The sequence below is a fragment of the Colletotrichum fioriniae genome (genome assembly GCF_027942845.1).
Source record: "Colletotrichum fioriniae strain IMI 355084 chromosome Unknown scaffold_10, whole genome shotgun sequence".
NCBI classification, from domain to species: domain Eukaryota; kingdom Fungi; phylum Ascomycota; class Sordariomycetes; order Glomerellales; family Glomerellaceae; genus Colletotrichum; species Colletotrichum fioriniae.
The window spans coordinates 230,551-250,647 of NW_027076846.1; the positions used below are offsets into that span (position 1 = coordinate 230,551).

The following is a 20,097-nucleotide window of genomic DNA, read 5'->3' on the forward strand; positions in this document are numbered from 1 at the left end:
AATCAGCGAGCGAGCTGACGGACATGACGCGCGTTAGGCCTCATGCGCGACAGACGAGACGGGACGTGAGAGTGAGAGTGAGAAAGTGAGAATATCCCACACATCCGCGCGCAGTGGTGTGCCAAGCTAGTTCACTGTCCGAGGGACTCGTCTTTTTTTTTGCCCTTCTCGTTCTATCCCGCCTCTTGCCCGCCGGTTCTTGGTGGTTCCCGGGGGGTGTGCTATGTGCTATGACACTTCTGCGCTCCTGTTCTGAGCTTTCGCGCTCGACCTTTTCTGCGGGCTTGTCATCTGGTTTTTTTAAATCATTCTTGTTGGCTTGAGGGCCGTGAGTGAACCAAGATTAGCCCAGAAAGATTAGGGAGAAGGAACTAGTGATAGGGGGTGTGCGATTCGTGTTGTCCTGAGGAAGGATTGGAGGAGTGACGGATAAAGGATGAAGCTGTCTTTGTTGGAACATCACGGAAACGCGAGAGGAAGAGCACAGAGTGAGAAAGAGAGGGTCAGTTCTCGGCGCGTGTCCAAAGGGGACGTGGACGTGTCGTGCCGTTAGGTGCCTCTACCACGGAGGTAGAAACACGTAGCTTAGCCAAGTTCAAGATAGGTCAGCCACCGAACTAAACGTTGAGGGTTTATCGTGCTTGCCCCCTCCCGCGTCCCCGGCCACCCGACTGGACTGGACTTGACGATGAACAGTGCTCTCCTTGGTGCTGGCGCTGGTGTTGGTGCTGATGCCATGCAGGAGCCCGGCCTGGTCTTGTCTTCCCCCCAAGAAAGTAGCTGCCGCAGTCCGGTCTTGAGGGTCTTTGCTGTTCCCGCAGCCTGCGGGCCTTTCGGGGCTGGCTGGTGCTGGTGCTGGTGTTGGTGCTGGGGAGGCGTTTGGTCTGAGTGTTGTCAGATGGGCACTTACTTGATGCCCGTGATGGGATGTGTGATGTGATGGCTGGGGGGGGACGGGCAAGCAGGAAGTATTGGAGAAGGCTGTCTTGTCGTTGTCTTGTCTCCTTCGGTCTTGCTCGTGCGCTTGCATGGCATAGGCCGTGTGACTTTCGTTCGAAGGAGGGAAGCGGCAGTCAGCGGCGGCCGCTTGACGGAGCGTACATGCCAGGTTTGATCATCTGATTTTGGGTTTTTTTTGGGATTTCACGATGGGGTTGACGACGCGCAAGGGGGCTGGCTGATGGATGAATGGATGGCTGAACGGTATGTACGGAGTGAAGGAGGCAGCGGCAGCAGAAATGTAGGATCCGCTGGAGGTGCCCTTGTGTGGACTGTTGGGATCTCGTCACATTACAGACGCGAAGCACGAAAGCAAGTTTTTTCGATGCAAAGAGAGACTTTCGTGCGTGAGTTGCTTTCCTGAATTGGGTGCCTGGGCCTAGACTCGGGACTTGGCCGCGTGCTAGGTGCTCAGAGGATAGGAGAGGATATTCCGAGATTGCCCAATCACTCGCTCGTTCGCGCGCCTTTTCGAAGAAGATGTTCGTATTGAAAAAAAGAGAGGGTGTTGACCCTTGCCACCCCTTGTCCGGTGCCCTGCTCATTACATGCCCGTGTGATGGCCTGTTATCTCTTTTCACGAGAATTGCCTGAGCGGCGGTTCGTCGGTCTTCTGACTTGCGTGATAAGGGGGGTCTGGCTTGGTCCTGTGGGCGACAGAGGTTACGAAGCACGAGAGAGAGTCAAATCAAAGCTTTGCAGAATGGATTAGGGGGCAATGAAGGATGAAGGTTTTGTAGATCTATTGTGTTCGTTGTGGATGCGTGGGAATGTGATTGTGATGTGAAGCTTGCGTGCATGTCACGATTGGTGATTGTAATGTCCAGGCTCTGCAGTTTAGCTCCTCACCTAGTCTAAGTTGCGAAGATGTAGGGGCAGGAATATCTCGTAAAAAAAGAGTTTGAGAAACGGGCTCGCCGAGATATCCAATGAGTGAGGTTATGTTCCTGGAGAGATCAACACGAAGGATGAACGGACTACGTGGATGAAGATCCGACCATTCTCTTCATCCCGCGGCATCTCATGTCGTTTTTGGCTGCCGGGAGGCCGCCTGCTGTCCGCCGTTCTCGATCTCCACGTGGGTGCGCGCGAGCTGGTTTGCGGTTCGTAGAGTCAGAGTTGATGTTTGTTTGGATTTGTGTGGGTTTAGTTGCGTGCTCCGAGAGAGTTGATTCGGTGTAGGGAGCAATAGAGGGAGGGGAGGAATGGTAGGTGGCGTCTAGGAGACAGATCCGTTGAGCGAGCCGTTCGAATGTCCGTCATTTTGAGATCGCGAAGCTATCCAAGGCCGCGCCGCCAGTAACGTCCTCCGCTGTGGGAGCTACCATCTCTCCCCGTAGTTTAGAATCGCGGCACGCCGGTGATCTTGATCTTTTCTGCGCTTGCGGAGAATTTCCTCTTGGTTTCGACGGCGTGCGATGTCGAGCATGAACTTTTCGACGGCGTTGGGTTGTGAACCTAGAAGCTTTAGAAGGGGGCCAAAAACCTGGAGCTGAAGACAATTGGTGATGTGAATGGAGATTGTCTGCCTTGCGTGGATGTGTTCGTGTCGAGCACCTGGAAGGAAAACTCTTGAGTCCCATGGAGGATATGATATGCAAGAAAACCCAGTGATTACGGAGAGAGAGGTCATCTCTTGAGCTCCCCTGAATTCATGTGATCTATTTATCCGTTTGATTGTGAGTTCACCTGTTCGCTCCGTCGGAGCTGCGAAGCCGCTGTGAGGTCAGATTCGAGCATCATTTTCCAACTGCTCGACGCGACTACACGAAAGACCATGCTTTGAGATGACCGAGAACACTCACGAGAGAGACAGAGATTCAATAATTCGCAAATGACTTCGGGAAATGTAACATCCGTTACAGTTATGCTTCTTGGATAAAAAGGGGCACATACAAAGCTAGGAAGAGTACAGTGCAGAGATTGAAGCCTCCCATTCGTGATATTTCAATGCACCCATCTCGTCTTCATCGTGGTTACCTCTGAAGAAGTCTCGCAGTTCAGAAGTCCTTCCTACGTGGCGGCGATTTTGGTAGTTCTCTTCATACTCAATCAGTGAATGCGATCGTCAAGTCGTACTGAGGTCATTGATTCCAAAGTCCTTCCAATCAAGACATGTTTTGTCCAAGTAGTTGATGTGGTACTGAAGTCGGTTTACCCTGCTTTTGAATCATCTTCTCATACGTGCGGAGGGCGAAGAAAAGCCAACTTGAGCCCGCTGAGAACAGGATTAGAGTATCATGACAAGAGTATGTGTCTACGGCCTTCGCAATCTTTGTGAACGTGAGCAGAGGAATCAGTTGAGACGACGACATGGAGAGGACAGTCCATTACCTCTATGAAATCAGCAATTGCCATCGTACGAACACAGAGGCCTCTGCTAATAGCTTTTGGTTGAAGAATGGTATTCTTCAGAATGACTTCCCGTATAGCAGTATACCACCACCAAACCGACTTCTGCATCAACCGAGTTCTGTCTAGGTCTAAACCGAGAGATAAGCCGCCTTTCTTTGCCAGATATATCATGTGTTCACGAGATCTTTGACATAAACACTGCTATTTATCAGCTCGATGCCTTCAGTACGCCTGGCTGAAGACATGTGGAACGATGGATTGAGAAGGACCACCTACAGCGCATAATAGTGTTCAGGCTCTTGACGACATTACCTACAAGTCACCCAGAGAGCAGCGCTCCAATCTCCTACTCACTCACGCGTCGGCCCGTACGCCGGCTATGGCCGCAGTGCGCACACTTCGTATTTGGCGTTCAACTTTCGGGAGATAGCACTGAATCTATAGATGAGCTGACCAGCAAGCATAGACCTATTTGTAGCGACGATTAATTAGCCACAGAGACAGCAAAGCAGTCATGATGGTCACTGTAATTCTACCTTATGGTCCATATTAGCAAACCTTGTGTCTGGTCAACCGAAAGCTGTGACTGTGGCCTTTCGGAGAATGGAGTCGTATAGTAGAAATGTTACTCCTGTAGCAGAAGCCATTGCGTCGTCTTTTGAGTTAGCGCAGATTGGGTGATAGGCTCGTCCCAGATGCTATAGAATATACCGCCTGATTTGATTATGAGGCTGCCGTGTGGGTTATAAGCTTGCGCCTTCTTACGAAGTAAAATGTCCACGCGACGGGGGAAGTTTGCTGCGATGCCATCTGCAATAAGAGGAAGCGTCTCTGTTGGTACACTATATCCAGTCTCGATATATTGCGAATCCAGTGTTTCCATCTAAGGCTTAGAACATATCAGGAACAGCGCCCAAGGCTTGTTGTCAAGTATCACAACAACTTTCCACTGACGAGCCCATGTGGTATTCCCACAACTACTTAAATAGGCATTGAAGAGTATCTCATGGTTTATATTACCACACCAAGTCGAAGTCGTCATCCACAACGCCCGTGATGTACAGAGAAGGTCTACAGCAAAAGAGAGGAAAGGAGTGTCGATATTAGACCCCAACACACTCGCCATCAGATTTCAAACTTCATTTTGCCCTCTCCCATAACTCTCTATAGCCTTCAATCACTCGTGAACCGTCTCCAGATCATCGACAGGCGTAGACACGTCGTCACCGACCCATCCGTCAGCACCGGAGGTCCCACCGAACCCTCCGAAGAGCCCCGCGACCCGCTCCTCCGAGGACCCCCATCATCGTGGCCCCTCCTCACTTAGGGCAGAATCCCCATGGCTTCACACATTCAACAATCCAATCCGCTTCAGGATGGGGTCGGTTAGCTCAGTTGGTTAGAGCGTGGTACTAATATTTCATCAAGAAATGTTGTGTAAATGCCAAGGCCGGGAGTTCAAGCCTCCCACTGATCAATGTTCTCTTTTGCTTGGTGGGGAGAAGTGTGCCGGTGGCAGATATGTATGGATAATTTGATTCTTTTGAAGTTTTTGGAAGGTCTTGTGAGAGATGAGTGTAGAAGAACGGGAGAGATTGGGAATGGAATATGCACGGTGTTGAGGTAGGCGAGATCTTTGGCTGCTTGATCAATTCGAGAGGAGGAAGGTGTTTTGTCTGAGACTGGAGCGGCCTCTGTATGGGCTGATACATGGAACTTCATCAATTTTCATATTCTTCAAGAAGATATCTTAGTATACATCCGGCTCGTGAGATAACTCGCTGGCGATGGCTATCCTGTCGCCGCACTCAAAGAGTCTCGTCTGTCGATGTTGTCTATGGGAGCCGCAGTATAGATGCGATAGACGAGAAGAATCGCGCTTGAAGTTGAAGTAGGTCTGCCCGAGCTCGGTATGTGAACCGATGCGTGAATGACGGGTTCTTGAGGGTACCCAGCCAAATAGCTTACTAAAAAGGCTCGTCTACGAATTTATTGCAATCAGTCAAGAACATAATGTGTGACACACCTCCAAGAGTCGCCTCGTACATCTATCTTTGATATCGAGGAATGAAATCAAAAAGACTAGCTATCTGGACCAACTATCTGACATGAAGAGTCATTGTCACTCAAGTAACATCACAGATCGTAAGCTTTTTTCTCAGCCGAGGTACTCTAGGCCTGGCCATCGGTATTCTCAGGGTATAGGAAACTCCATTATTCTGTCAACCGCGAGGCTGAATAAGTATGTTTATCATTAACCAGTAACGCTGCCTGTTGAAACCCTTTTCACTCCTCCTATACCCACAAAATTCTCATGTCTAAACACCCTAGGGAGATTCTCATGAACCATTCTGCTGCTGTTCCACAGCCTCCTCCTCCTGCAGTCCCGAATACCGCAGGTATAGCCGATCTCTAAAGTGTTGGTGGCGGATCCCATTAGGCCTCGCCTCCTTGAACGTCTCGATTGCGTCCTTTACCGACATTCCACATCGATCGACCAGATAACACACGATAAAGTAGCCAGTGCGGTTGAAGCCGTAGTGGCAGTGGACTCCAATGACCTGCGTCTGACCGTCCACTTCTGCCCACTTCTCCTCCTCGGCCCTCGCCTTTTGCTGCTCTCGCAACTTGTCCACAAGGGCAATGAAGTGGGCCACCTCCGAGTCCTTTGGTGGGATCTTTGAGACCGTCGCGAACTTGTGATATCGCACGCCGCCCTTTTCCATGCTCCGTGGATCGTACACCGGCTTGTCGTGACTGATGTCAATCACGTCCTTGATGATTCCTCCCCAGTTCTTGACAAACTCGGCAGGACAGTGCGTGTCGTCTGCTTCTCGCAGAGTCTTCATCGCCCTGAAGACTGGCGGGCTGCCTGCTGGGCCGATTGGGTGAGAAACCGGGACAACGCCCTTCCACTTGGCCAGGTTCTTCACATCCCACTTGCCTTCCCGTGAGAGATACTGTAACTGCCACCCAAGGGACAGACGACCAGTCACATGATTGGCAAGGAAGTCGGAGATCAGGCCAGCCAGAATTCTGACTGTAGCAGGCATGAATAGAAGCGCGTGGTTGGCAGGCGCAGGCATAATGATAGACCTGACGACCTTGGTAGGATGCCGGGGCTGAGGCGGGACATTTGCGGGCGACTCTTGCGGTGTCGACGGATCTTCCAGAGCGTTGTCCGCATCTTCGTTGAGTTTGCGATCTCGATGGAAGTCCTCGTCTCGAATATCATCTATACTCTCGGGCCCGTGGTCCTTCGGATTCTTTGATGTGTTGACCGGTGCTGCCGCGTCGACAATGGTTTCATGGCCATCATCCGACCCAGTCTCAGGTGATAGAGGCGCTTTGCCAGAGAGATAGTCTTTGATCTTGTCCACCTCCTCAGGCTTCGTGAGCTTGTCCTCCTTTCCACCAACGAGGTAGACCGGAATATCAATGCCGGTCCACACGTCCTTGCTAGGGACGCCGCCTTTGGCAACTCCGTTTTCATAGTTCGGAAGCGATCCCCAGGCCATTCTGCGCCAGACGGGCGTCCTGCTTTGGTTGTTGAAGCGATCCTGGAGCTTGCGAAGCTCGAGATCTGCACCAGGACCAACGAATCTACTGACGCTGGCACTTTGCGGGCCTCCCCACCGATCATAAGCCCTCCACAGGTCAAAGATCCAGCCGGGTACCCAAAGTAGCCTCCGAAACAGCGTCGTCTTGTCTTCTGTGGGCGGGCCGGCTACGGGACAGATGGCAACCAGTCCGACAACGTACTTGCGAAGGTCCGTCTTGTGCGGCGCATTGCGACTCGCCAGCTGTGCGCACATGGTAGTCCCCATGCTATGGCCGATGAGTACGACACTGCGGTCGGGCTCCTTCTGACGATACTCATCGATGATGACTTCCAGCAGCTCACACAGTGCTTCCGGAGTATAGGCGTCCCATGCCTGCTGGGTGAACTCTGAGCGGCCGCAGCCGGGCAAGTCGATGGCCAGGCATGATGATATGTGAACCAGACTTGTCAGCAACGGGTGAAACTGAGCTACTGACCCTCCCAGACCGTGAATACAGACAAGCAGGGGAAGTGGTGGGTTGGGAAGCTGGTCTGCTTGGAGGTGTCGTTTGTAGAAAGTCCTGATGCCAGAATAGGTATAGCGCCCCGTGGTGTATGAGCGACTCTCTGAGTTCTCCTTCAGCAAGGTCGGATCGGTAGCTCCAGGGTCATGAGGGTTGGCGAAGCTTAGCCAGCCGGCGCCCTGTTGTCGGTCCGACATATCGAACACGGAGGGGGGTTCTGATATGCCGGGATTCAGGCGCGTAACGGTAAGTGATACCGCGAGTAGGGTATAGTGAATATAATAATTTCAAGTTGAACAGCGTAATATGCGGTGGATGATGTAGACCGGATAATGCGCGGGTATCTCTGAACGTAGTGCGCTACAATAAAATGCCGGGTCTTCTTTTTGCTGGTCGGGACGCGAGAGCGTTGATCTTGTGAATACGCCGTGTTCGGACGGAATAACAAGAAAGAAAGAAAAGGAGCGACGAGGTTAGCGGCGACGTGGTTGGTGACACTGGGCGGGAATGTGAGTCAACCAGATTGAGGCGGGAAAGCGGTCCCTCGTTGACTTCTGGTCTGTCGCACCTGGTGCTGCTGGGCGCGAGGCCCAGAAGCACTGCAGGAGAAACAAAAGCGGATGCTTCGTTTTTGTTTTTTCTCAAATTGCGAGAGACACACGCGCGGGGCTGGTGTCGTCGTAAGAGATCGACTGAACGACAGGCAGGCAAAAACGTGGTCGGAACAGGCCGTTCGTAAGGCAAGATCTGTCACTGGGGTTCGAGTCGGAGTGAGTGAGAGCGGAATGAGTGGAGGGGAGATAAGGTATGAGTGAGAGAGACGCGCGCTGGTGAGTAGCGTAAGTAGCGATGAGCCGCCTCGATAGACAGGTAAGGTGGGACAGGCCGCAGGTGCATTCGGCGGGCACGGCAAACCTTTGCCTTTTTGGCAATTTTATGTCACTGCTCATTTTCAGCCAACAGTTCGTCATCTCTCCTCCACCTGGGCCCGGGAAAACACTGTCATTGGTGTAGTGCATCTAGATTTTTCTGGCCAATTGTATTGACCTATTACACCTGAATTGTCCAGGGTCCACGGTGCTGCAAGGCTGATTACGTATCAGATGAGGTTGAAATCTGGGTATTGTACATTGCGTTTAGGTAACTAGTATTCTATGTATTACAAGTAGCTCTCTGGTGAGCAAAGTTCTCAGTGTTGGGTCGCGGAGTGTTTCCGTATCTGCATTGAAGGGTTGTGATAGTACAGCTCTTGTAGTCAAAGCCAAGAAGTGGGACCTATAGCGGAGCCAAAAGAAAATACAGATGGTCTCCTAGTTCAATCAATCGGGAGTTTGCCATGGGCGGGAGACACTGGCATCTCTGTCATACCCCATGGCGTCCTATGATTTATCGTGAATCGCTGTAAGACTGCCATGTGAATGACTCCAGTCTAGGTGACGAATGGGTTTCTCCAAATCCAATTTGTCATGAATCGAGTTGAAGGTTTCCCCAGATACCGCCTGCACTTCATACAGCTCCCTTACCCTCTTTCCACCCGATAGGAATCATCGCGCCTGCAACGACATCCACGCCTCGCTCTGTAGCAAGAAGATTGAACTGAGAGGCGGCGTTTCTCGTATCCAACACCTCAACGCGGATGCCGAGCGAGCTGAGGTGCTTCCTCGTCGCTGGACTAAGGGGTACGATCTTGGGACCAACACCGATGATGAGAAGATCTGTAAAACAGCCACCATTAGTAAACCGGACTACCCTCATAATAGAAGAAGGGAAATAGAGCGTGGGAAAATGCGCACCGGGTCTCGGCCAGACCAGATCTAGGAGCCCAAATGCTTCCGCGGGCAGCTCGAACTGGCCTTTGGCATTGATCAGGTTCTTGGACCCCTTCGCCTCCCAAGGCCTCCACTCGAACGCCTCGCCGCCGATGAGCAGCGCTGCATCGCCGTCCATGATCTTGACACCGCTGTTCAGATGGAAGCCATCCCATACGCAGGCGTCGATCGAGGTCGAGGGGATGGGCGTGTTGGCCAGTACGTCCATCTCGCTGAAGTCGGTCGCTCCCTGGTAATCCTTGGGCTTCTCATTTTTTGATCTGAACGGAGTCGTGTGGAACTGACTACGCATGCATAATGGCTGGGCGGCAGCGGCAGAGGGTCGTATTGATATCGGCGAAGCTAGAGGGACGGATCGGGAGACGGTACGCTGGGTGCGCGCGAATGCGCGGAGACCGCGGGTTGTCATAGAGGTGTTCATCGGTTCGTTTGCGTGCCTCGTTTGAAAGTTGGACGTTATCAGCTAGGGTAGTTCGAGGGCTGGAATCAATCAAGATTCATGCAAGGTTGTTTAGTCTTGGTGTGGTTGTGTTTGGGAGAGTTGAGAAGCAGGAACATTTTTTTTTCCCGGGGTGTGATGCCTCAGTGTCTTGAACGTCATGATTACTGGGTTAGGTGGGATGCTGGACTACCTAAAGCACGAACGATATTGACACCGGAACTACTAGACAGGCGCCACCATGATGGGTAGCCAAAAATGACTGGCTGGGGTGGACACGAAAATGTATTTTGCGATTCAAACACAGCTGTCATTCGTAAAGGCGAGAAAAGTTCAATTTCGCTGTCATAATCCAGATCTCGGGAGTAAACCACTTTTTTTTGGGCGCCACGACCAGACACCGCGGGGTTGTCGTCCGTCACAGAAAAACGAACGGGAATCCCACATGACCACTAAGAATTGTGTTGTTGAAGGGCTCGATTTCCGTTTTCATTCAGGTATCGAGGCCTAACAGTGCCCTAACGACAGCGTCGGCAAGAAGAACCGTTTCAATCCGCCTCGTGGCCCGACGATCCTTTGTATCATGCTGTTTTTGCCCTAATGAACACCGAAGCAATGAACCAACCCCTTATTCCCATTCCTGCCAGTGTTGTGTTTGACGTGACCAAGAAGAGATGCGTCGGGTTTATTTCTTCTTCTCGCTCTGGCTCTGCTCCTTGAGAACCTTCTTGACGATCTTCTGCTCCTCAATGAGGAAGGCACGGACGATACGGTCACGGACGCAGTTACCGCATCTCGAGCCACCGTACGCGCGCTGGACGGTCTTCTTGGGCTTGGAGATCTGGGAGTACTCGCGGGGGCGGAGGGCGGGGACCTGTCGTGGTCATGTTAGCATGTCGTCCGCTTGGCTCTAGTACACTCGAAGTTGAAGCCGAAAGTTCGTCGTTGCCATCTGTGAGCGCCGGTTTCTCCAAAGCCATGCGTCCTGATTCCCAACCAGCCTCAGCGTGACCTTCCGATACAGGAAGCGCTCCTCTGCAAGGACATTCATGGCCATGACCGAATAACATCCCATAGTTCCGTACTCTCTCAGATGGCTTCTCGGATTGTTCGTTTCGGCTTCGGTGTTGGGTTCGAACTTACGCCAGGGAGCTTGACACCGCAGTCACCGCACTTGGGGGCAGTACCGCGCTTCTTGATGTGAAGGATTCTCAGCTCACCACCCGGGGTCTTGACGATGCGGGTGAGGTTGGAGGAGGTGTTGTAGCTGTACACAGAAAATTTCCAGGTCAGCCTCTTTTTCCCAATCTATCCACCATGTAACATTTTTCGCGATCGCGGGGAAATAGTAACGTCGTTCGGTCGTTGAATTGATCGTATGCGATATCTCTAGGAAGAATCACTCACCCGTTACGGCGGCGGTACTGGACACGGTTTCCGGCCATTGTGACTGATTTGCTGCGGGCTGCGGGTTGGTTAGTTGAGAGTCGAGGATCGCGAGCGGATTTTCGTGCTTTCTCGAAATTTTGTGTGGGTGGAAAGATGAGATAGAGCCCGCTTAGGCGACCAATGAGGCGGGGGCAGTGGGCGACAAGCCACATGTGGCGGCTGACAGCTGGAAAGCCCCGGACTGAGCCCAGCTCACGTGCCAGCCACGCTAACAATTTTTGGATAAGAAATCAGTAACAGTCACTGTAGACGGCCAATTGGATGGGAGGGCGGAATGTGACCCGCAGCCTGCCAGCTTAAAGTGCCATACGGCTGTAGTGATTTCAGGAGCTTGATTCCAGTCCAGAATCCAGGCAAACCAGCCGCACCAGTGATTCTCTGCTCCAAAGGTAAGGTATCGGCTAGCCTCGTGTTAGTCGAATTTCAGTTCCAATCGGATTTTCGGGTTGCGTCCTCTCCATCATTTTCATGAATATACCCTTCGGCTTGTTCGCAACGGTCTTCAAAGATACTGTCTGCTCGTGTATACACCATCAAGCCATGATATACCCCAAAAAAACAATCCCCTTTCCGCGTACTAGTCGCCATAACACCATAACTACCGATATATCCACCCGAAAAACCCAAGACAGCGCTATGAGTCTGTAGTTGTCCAGTTAGGATGGTCTGTCGTACGCCATGCCTTGATGCCATTGGGCTCCTCTTTACGGCGTTGTGTAGCATGTTCCATAATGTTCGTTATTTTCTCGCTCTTCCTCATGTCCTGAAAGTCTTGCACTTCCTTCTTGGCCGCAGCCACCGACTCCATATACGCTTGGAATGTAATTTGGGCTGGACAGCATGAAGTCAGTGAAGGAAACATGTGATGACGGGATTCATACGTACGGCTTGGCTGTTTGACGGACAAAGGTTCCATCATTCGAGGTATCGTCGTTCGCAAGCCGCGAAGCTTTGCAAGAGGTCAGTGTTGTGATCTAAGGTACCAATCTGCGCTATGGGGCAACAAACCTTGACATGCAAGAGCTTGAGCTCGTCTAGAGCCTGTTCGAGACGTTCCTCATCCCACGCCTCGGAGCCTGGAGCACCAGGCTCACTCTTGATAGATGGGCCGTTGTTTGCCATGGTAGTGTAAATTGGTCGGAGAAGCGCAGGGGTCTATCAGACCATGGCGCAGGAGAACGAAAGGAACTGTCGAGCCGGCCGGTAGACCAGCGAGTAGGCGGTGTGATATGTTTGGGTCGGAAGTCGAAAATGGAAAGTCGAGTTAACGGACCGAGGCGTTTCAACCACCAGACCGGCGAGGTTGGATGGATGGGTGCCGAGCGAGGCTCGAGGCGCAACACGCAATCACGGCCGAAAGATGGTCCAAGAAAGGTAAATGCTGGATCCGTGTTTGCGAACACTTCAAACGACACAGTCCGTAAGGCAAACTTCCATTCACACTGTCGTATGCGGTGCTGGTCGGGGTCCAAAAGGAGTACGGGAAGCAAGCCGGAAATACTGTGTTTATTTGATTGGGGTGATGTCTTCAACGTCTGGTACGCGGCGCAGGTGCAGCGCATCCATGGAACCTGGAAGCATGGGCCAGGGCCAGAATCGGGTCCCAGCAGCTTTCCCAGCAGCGCGTCAAGGTGGTTGGTGCGTTATTCTCTGGAGTACCTTTCCCCATTATTTCCACAGGGCCAGTACATCTCGCCTACCTATCGCGGTACAAGGCACTCACGACACCTTGCCAGGCGAGCCAGGTTCCTCACCACTCCCGGACGTTCACTCTACCTGGCCGTTGATTGGTCACGTGAACCTGTATGTCGAGTCTGAGGCGGAAGGTGCAGCTTGCTTTCCAGCCAGGCAATCAATCTCTGGAAGAAAAGAGAAAAGAAGCGGAATACGTACATAAAAGCGCATGTCCTTTACCTCCAGCCATTCTCACTCCCCCACATGATCCATCGCCATCGACCCAGCAAGAAAAGATTGCGTGCATTTCCAGCAGCATCCCTCTTACTCTCTCTCTCGGATACTCAATACAAACGCTGGATACCTTACCTTAGGTACGTGCAACGTGAACGCCAAGCCCTGGACGCTAGGGCGGCTTGCAGCTGGATCCTGGATGCTGACCCCCGCTAAAAAGGTTAGCCGGAGAGCGGATTAACTGCCAACCTAGTTCAGACCGTGCGGATTGGAATTCTCTGACTCCAACCTCTCCGTGTTTCCTGCTGTTCCGTCACCAGATAACTTAGCTGCAGCCCTTCTGAGGAGAGCCATTCACCCAAAGAAGTACGGATATTATCGCCAACAAAAAGCTGTCGCATCATCCTCATCTTCATCTTCATTTCTCCGCCCCTCTATTTTCTACTTTCTGACGCGTCCGCCGCTCCCTCGGATCCGTCAACCACCGATTTCATTCCCCCACTTACCCTTCACAACCGCCAAGCTGGACTCCTCCGTCGTCATGTCGAATGCGCCTCCGCCGGCGCTCTTACCACCGCCCGAGGGCATCTTCCGGACCTTCGAAGACCTTCTGACATCGGTTCAGCGCGTCGCAAAAGACCAAGGGTATGGAGTTGTCAAGCTGCGCGCCTCGAATTATCGCGATGGCAAGCCTACCCGTTACGACTTGGTTTGCGACCGCGGCGGCGTCAAGTACAGCAGCACCGCCAAGAAGCGTAACCCATCGACGCGCAAGGTCGACTGCCCATGGCGCGCAAAGGCTGTCTGCGAAGTCCAACTCGGAAACCAGTGGCGTTTTGCTGTTCAGGAAGGCAGTCACAACCACGAGCCTCGCATCGCGACCGCTCCTCCCGGGCAGGAGAACACCCCCCTCGCCCAATCGATCCGTTCCTTCACCAATAAGATTGATCGCCTCAATCATGACATGAATCAAGGTTTCGGTCGTATCGAACAAGCTCTTGACACGATGAACAAGCGCCTAGAGAATCTCGAGAATCGTGCGGGTGGTTACGAGCCTCGTTTCCAGAATATGGAGTCGCGGTTGCAAGGCATGGAGGCGCGTGGAAGCATGGAGCTGCCCATGGACGATGTCGATGCTCGACTCCTGTCATCTTCGGTTATGTAGGAGAGTGACCCGGTTGACGAGTCGGGCTTCAAGGCTTCGGAGTTATCCGAGGACTTTGTGTGGACGTCTAATGCCTGACCACGCCCCGGCATCACGTACAACCCCGGTCACTAGCGTTCGCTCTCAACATGCGATAGATCGGGAGGAGGGTCACAAGTCGACAATTGTGAGAGACTTGTTTCTCGCAGGAAGCGGTTATGGATAAGAAGAGGAGCCAAAGCAGGATTGGCGGGAGAAATCATGTTATTAGGGCGTTGGACGGCGGCCAGGGCGTTTTCGGACACAATGATCTTCATTTTTCCATGCTTCTAGTGCGAAGGAGCGGCATTGGTCGCAGGTTCGGGAGTAGGGCCCTAGGAGAGGGTTCTTTTCTCCATGAAAACTGTGCGACATTACGGGAGGGCGGCTTTTTTGTTTTGCGGTTCAGGCACGTTTGGCGGACAAGGGTCCAAAACCTATAGTGAGCATTGCCCTTTTGGGTGTTTCATAGGATCATTGTATTTCAGCGTTATCTTGCACACACGACTCCAGGTGGAGTGTTATTCGGGATGGTGAAGTTCCAGTTCGTGATCATTGCACTTTCCTCAATGTATTTGGGACCACCTTCCTCGTAGCAGAAACGAAATGCCGAAGGATGACGTAACAGGAGCACCTTGTCGGACGCTGCCCTTTAGTCAATGCCTTGCGAGACCGACTTCATTTACATTTTTTTGCCTCGGCAAACATGTGTACGCTGTTCAGTCTTCCGCCAAATTTCCTCCCAGAATCTTGAATCTGCATCTCGACGACTTACACGAGCTGCCTCGCCCTGGAATGGAGTCCAGTCCGCGGACACAGTATCAACTCCCACATCGGAGTCCAACTTCGCACGTCCGCAATGCACACACTGTGAGGCCAGATCCCACACACACCCATGACAAGCTCCGGTTGGTTTCCTTTCTTGGTGCAAGCAAACAATGTTCCTAATCAAGACATGCGCGCCGGCCGGCAGAAAACGCCACCAGATGCGTTTTACAACCCTCGGCCCTCGAGGCAGCATTACGAAGTGACGGACCGCGGACCGCTCTCTGCCCACTATCAATCTCCGCTCCCCGCGCTCTTCGGCTTGCTCCCAGATCCTGACGATTCCTAACGAGAAGACCCCATGTCGATGCTCGGGCCAAACTGCTCTGGCTGGTCCAATAATACATATTACGAGTCTCCGACGGTGAGATATGCTTATTCTGGACGCAAAATGCTTCGACGCATAACGTTAACAAGCCAGGGATCGACATGCCTGTTGGCTACCTTAGCTAACGTTCATCCGAAAATGCTGCATGCAGATTTGTTCAGTACAGCACCACCACCACCCAACTTTCTTTCATTGAATCGATCGGGGCGCTTACTGGCACATGCACCTCACATGCTACACAACCTGACAACTTTGGCGATACCGCCTTACCCGCCATCAGATTGCATCCTGTCGCCTAGGCTCATGATCATTTCCTCCCAGACGTCAGCTCAACTGGTCAAGACGCACAGTCCATCTATAGGATTTCACAACGATAGGATTTCCGCTCTGGGGAACGGCCACCAACAGCTTTGTTTGTCGTCTAATGATACCTGCTAATACGGATACACATGGGTTCCTACCCAACCCTTCCATGCCTGCTCTCTGGGCATAGTGCGTCCATAGCCTCGGGACGAGGGAGGAACGAGGTTGGGTCACACAAGGGCAGCCACTGAGCTCTAATTACCTATTCGTAACGCTTTCGACTGCAGCAGCTATCAGCACCGTGGTCTAGGCACATGCCGCATTCCCTTCTCGTCGACAGGGGTTATCTCGGACTCTGCAAGCTTGTTCAAACAACTGACAGGGCTGCAAATAAGAGGTTTTACGGCGGGCAGGGTCTTGTTGATGAAAGGGTGTTCTTGTTCCATTTTGACAACGGGTTTGCAAGCCACTCGCCATTGTCCTCAAAGGCTAGCTGGGTTGGCTGAACCACAGACAGGCATAGGCAGGCCGCCAGTGGGCAGCACGTCGGTTGGCTGCGAATGATAGGATTCGATAACACGTCGATCCCCGCCCATTGTCGATAACAACGGCCGTAAGGCCAGCCAAAGAACGCGGAGCTGCTGACATCGCCAACCACCGACTGAGTCAAATTGCATGGCGAGGCGATGTTCAATGCATTACTCCGTCTGCAACAGAGGGAGGAAACTCCGGAATCTTTTGGAATCGAGACTCGATGTAGGATGCCACCTTCCGAAGCTTGAGAGTTTCTTGCTCCACTGCTTACCTGCAGTGCACTTCATCACATCATCACGCGCACAGGCAGACATTTGCCTACCTAGCATACGGCCGAAGAAAAGAGGCTCTGCATCAAGGCTATATCAGTCAATTCTGGCCCTTGCTTTGCCAATGCAGCGAAGATCCGGAAACAATGGTAACCATGGATCGTGTACCCAGGGTGCTAGGGAACCCACAACAACTAACGGTCTTCTCTCTTCTCTCCCTCACCCACCTCTTCACCAACAGCAGTCAGCGGCGTGGCGGTCGTGGCCCTACCCACCTTCGCATCTCGCATTCGGCTAGTACGATTGACAAACAAACATACACAAAGCCCCTCCCAGGTTAATGGCAGGGGTAAAGTCAAATGGACAAGAGCGGCTGGTCCAGGCTGATGAGATCGGGCTACCGAGGGCCAAGCATGGTTCATCACATTTGCTGCGCCTGCAACAAATTACACCACATATACAGACCTTCATAATTAGGCGAATACGGCCGCCTCCGCGCAGTTCCTATTTCTCTACGGGGTTTTGCGGCTAGCTGCAAAGTTGTCAGAGTCTCTCTGATGTCCGAGAACGAGCGGGCCAACCGCCGAAAAGTCGGCCCCTCCAATCATACTCTGGTGGCTGGATGCACACGACTCAGGTGAGAGGGGGATATCAAGAGATTCGAGACAACGTCACTCATGCAATCTACTGCCGCAAAAGATCGGGGAGCGGCGGTAGGAGTCAGGCCATCTGTCTTTGTTCACTCGTCCTCACAGGGCTGAACTTGACCCCGGGTCATGCGCCCGAAGAGTCTGATGCAGGGTAGTAGTTGCTTTTGGAGTGAGTCAACAAGTCTTGCACGGAACGTGATCGTACCCTCATGCATTCGCCGTTGAGTTTGAGCCATGTCGTGGTCATGGCTCACGGCGTGTATGGATGTTCCCGTGCTTGCGGGTTGCGGTGAGGACCCCCCCCCCCCTACTAACACACATTGCCCCGAGCAAACAATTGACTTGAATGTCTTGGTTGATGTGATATGTATACATTGCTCTATAGCTGCGCGTTTGTTGCTATGATTAGGTCATGTTCCAGCGAATGGGGATAGCAGCCCCTATGCTCCAAAAACAAAATAAAAAATCTGTCCGTTAACTCCAGTAATGCCACATGCCCCCTTTCCGAGTCATCCACTTCATGACCCTGGCCTGTCTCCTCCCGATGCTAAGGAATCTCAACTTATGCAGCTCCTGCCTTTACCAGGTGGGCGTACTCCAAGCTCTGGCTTTGGCTCCAGGTGCTAGGGTCGTCGGCCAAGGCCGCCATCTGCTGCTGCTGGAGGTTCATGACGCCGAGCTGCTTCTTGTTCATCTTCTCCTTCAACTCCTCGGTGATGGCGTCGACGTCGACGTTGAGGTACCCACGAAGGAACTTGCCAACGTCCGTGTTCTCAATGTTGCCGCGGATCTTCTGGGCCTCGTCACCGCCGGTGCTGTAGACGTTGACGTCGAGCGCCGTGTGGCCGTGGGTGCTCCAGCCGACGTGGGCGCGGAGGCTAATCATGGCGGCGAAGGTCTGGACCGAGACCTCCGGGTGGTCGACGAGAGCCTGGAGCTCCTCCGGGTGGGCATTGTCGATGCCGAGGCCGGGGACGACGAGCTCCTTGTTGACCCATTGCTTGAGCTCCTCCTTGTTAAGGGTCTTGCCGCTGGTGGAGGCGATCTTTTGCAGGAACTTTTTGGAGAGCAGCTCGGCGGAGGCGGAGGCCTTTGCGAGGGCCTTGGGGTACCAGTTGTAGACGGGGAGGTGTCCGGGCTCCTCTGTTAGTCACGTAGTTAGCTGGCTGCAGACATACACTTTTTGATGAGGGCTGGGACAAGAAATGAGAACTTACGCAGAGCAGTAGCGAGGCCACCAGTCTCGTGATCGCTGGTGGCCACCAAGAGGGACTCTGTCTTGCTGTCCTTGACAAAGTCGGAGACGAGCTTGAAAGCCTTGTCGTACTCGAGGACTTCCCGAACCTGTGCGGCGGGGTCGTTGATGTGGCCGGCGTGGTCGATCCTGCTGCCCTCGATCATGAGGAAGAAGCCCTTGTCGCTGTTCTCCGTGGCCTTTTCGAGGGCGCGCAGGGCCGTGGCGGCCATCTCGCTCAGGCTGGGGTAGACGTCGCTCATGTTGCGGCGGTCAATCTCAAAGGGGATATCGTAGTGGGCAAAGAGGCCGAGCTGGGGGAACGAGACCTTTTCGCCGCCCTCGAGGGCGTCAAAGCCCGCGCGGTCGCCGGCGTAGGTCCAGCCAAACTCGTCCTGGGCCTTCTTGACGACGTCCGTGTTGTCGAGTCTGCAGCTGCCGTCGGTGCCGTTGGGGAGGAAGTGGCAGCGGCCACCGCCGAGCATGATGTCGACGACGCGGCCGAGGGGACCGTCGCCGACCTCCTGAAGGGCAATGTCGTCGTTCATGGCGCGGGTGAGGACGTGGCTGGCGAAGCAGGCGGGTGTGGCGTCCGTGATGTCGGTGGTGACGACGAGGCCGGTCATGAAGCCCGCACGCTTGGCGGCCTCGAGGACGGTGCCGCAGGGTTCGTAGTCGGGGAGGACGGAGATTGCGCCGTTGTAGCTCTTTTTCCCGCAGGAGAAGGCGGTGGCGCCGGCGGCGCTGTCGGTGACGAGGGAGTTTGAGGAGCGGGTGCGGGAGGAGCCCCAGAAGTGCCTGTCGAGAGTGAGGACGTCGTCTTCGGGGAGGCCCTCGACGTGCTGGCGGAAGCTGCGCGTCAGGGAGAGCGAGGCCGGGCCCATGCCGTCTGAGACCATGAAAATGAGGTTGCGCTTGCCCTCAGCGGGCCTCGGGAACTTTGTCGAGCTCCTGTGCTGGGTCCATACCGCGAGGACGATGAGAGCTGCTGTGGCGAGGAGGGCCCAGACGAAAAGGACGATTTCGCGGAGGCGCGAAGGACCCGGGGGCGTCCGGGAGGAGTCGTCGCTGTCGTCGCCTTCGCGGCGGTCGTTGATGAGGGGCGTCCGTTCGGAAGACTGCGCGTTTGTGGTGTTAGCCATGATGTTTAAACACCCCCTTCGTAGTTTGCGATTTAAGCTCCAAGGTTTTTTGCGACCGCGGTTTGTCTTTCGTTTGATGATGGAAGTGAGTTTGGGGGAAAGTTTTGTTGTGTGCTTACCATCTTGGAAACGTTGTCTAGGTCCTCTATTGCGTGGCAAACGCAAGCAGGGAAGGGATTTCGCGTCGCTTCAGTTCCTGTCGCAGGTGAAGCTGGGATGGTTGGGAAGCTGACTCTTGTCCAGGTTGATAATATCAGGTAATACCTGAGGTAAGTGACGGGGGGCTGGGATCCTTTTTCAGATGACGGAACCGAGCCAGGCAGCCCCTCCACTGTCTAATCGCTTCCAAGTTCCGTGCCCTGCAGCACGATAACACCCGTTGATAACCTTGACGACCTTGATGACCTTGGGAAATAGCTCCAACAGTGTCTGACAGTCTGACTCTCGTCCAATTCGGGAAACTGGTCACGGTCTCTTTCTTCGTTGCAGGGCTTCACCGTCTCCTACCAATCCTACCAATCCCGACGCGTTCATTTGGAGCTTTGCAGGACCATTTGGAGTAACTTGAAGAGATGTGAGTGGTTG

The 20,097-nt window shown here is 53.3% G+C and overlaps 6 protein-coding genes and 1 non-coding gene across 7 annotated transcripts; 2 read left to right on the plus strand and 5 right to left on the minus strand.

The window, feature by feature from the left end:
- Positions 1 to 4,734: 4,734 nt before the first annotated feature.
- On the plus strand, positions 4,735 to 4,831 carry N0V96_008110. Its single transcript has one exon. It is a non-coding gene; the product is annotated as a tRNA-Ile (tRNA).
- An 862-nt stretch (positions 4,832 to 5,693) lies between these two features.
- N0V96_008111 (uncharacterized protein) lies at positions 5,694 to 7,616 on the minus strand (the record flags this gene model as incomplete). Its single annotated transcript, XM_053193829.1, has 1 exon — positions 5,694 to 7,616. The coding sequence occupies one exon, from the start codon at positions 7,614 to 7,616 to the stop codon at positions 5,694 to 5,696; it is 1,923 nt and encodes a 640-aa protein (XP_053048774.1).
- A 1,309-nt stretch (positions 7,617 to 8,925) lies between these two features.
- Positions 8,926 to 9,669, minus strand: N0V96_008112 (uncharacterized protein; the record flags this gene model as incomplete). Its single annotated transcript, XM_053193828.1, has 2 exons — positions 8,926 to 9,134; positions 9,213 to 9,669. 2 exons carry the CDS (start codon positions 9,667 to 9,669, stop codon positions 8,926 to 8,928), a joined length of 666 nt encoding a protein of 221 aa, XP_053048773.1.
- Positions 9,670 to 10,372: 703 nt separating this feature from the next.
- RPL34B (60S ribosomal protein eL34) lies at positions 10,373 to 11,132 on the minus strand (the record flags this gene model as incomplete). The annotated part of the gene is made up of 3 exons (XM_053193827.1): positions 10,373 to 10,561; positions 10,831 to 10,954; positions 11,095 to 11,132. 3 exons carry the CDS (start codon positions 11,130 to 11,132, stop codon positions 10,373 to 10,375), a joined length of 351 nt encoding a protein of 116 aa, XP_053048772.1.
- Positions 11,133 to 11,770: 638 nt separating this feature from the next.
- N0V96_008114 (uncharacterized protein) lies at positions 11,771 to 12,258 on the minus strand (the record flags this gene model as incomplete). The annotated part of the gene is made up of 3 exons (XM_053193826.1): positions 11,771 to 11,967; positions 12,022 to 12,028; positions 12,145 to 12,258. The coding sequence occupies 3 exons, from the start codon at positions 12,256 to 12,258 to the stop codon at positions 11,771 to 11,773; spliced, it is 318 nt and encodes a 105-aa protein (XP_053048771.1).
- A 1,327-nt stretch (positions 12,259 to 13,585) lies between these two features.
- On the plus strand, positions 13,586 to 14,209 carry N0V96_008115 (uncharacterized protein; the record flags this gene model as incomplete). The annotated part of the gene is made up of 1 exon (XM_053193825.2): positions 13,586 to 14,209. One exon carries the CDS (start codon positions 13,586 to 13,588, stop codon positions 14,207 to 14,209), a length of 624 nt encoding a protein of 207 aa, XP_053048770.1.
- A 3,489-nt stretch (positions 14,210 to 17,698) lies between these two features.
- Positions 17,699 to 19,512, minus strand: PHO8 (vacuolar alkaline phosphatase; the record flags this gene model as incomplete). The annotated part of the gene is made up of 2 exons (XM_053193824.1): positions 17,699 to 18,279; positions 18,354 to 19,512. 2 exons carry the CDS (start codon positions 19,510 to 19,512, stop codon positions 17,699 to 17,701), a joined length of 1,740 nt encoding a protein of 579 aa, XP_053048769.1.
- Between the last annotated feature and the right edge of the window lie 585 nt (positions 19,513 to 20,097).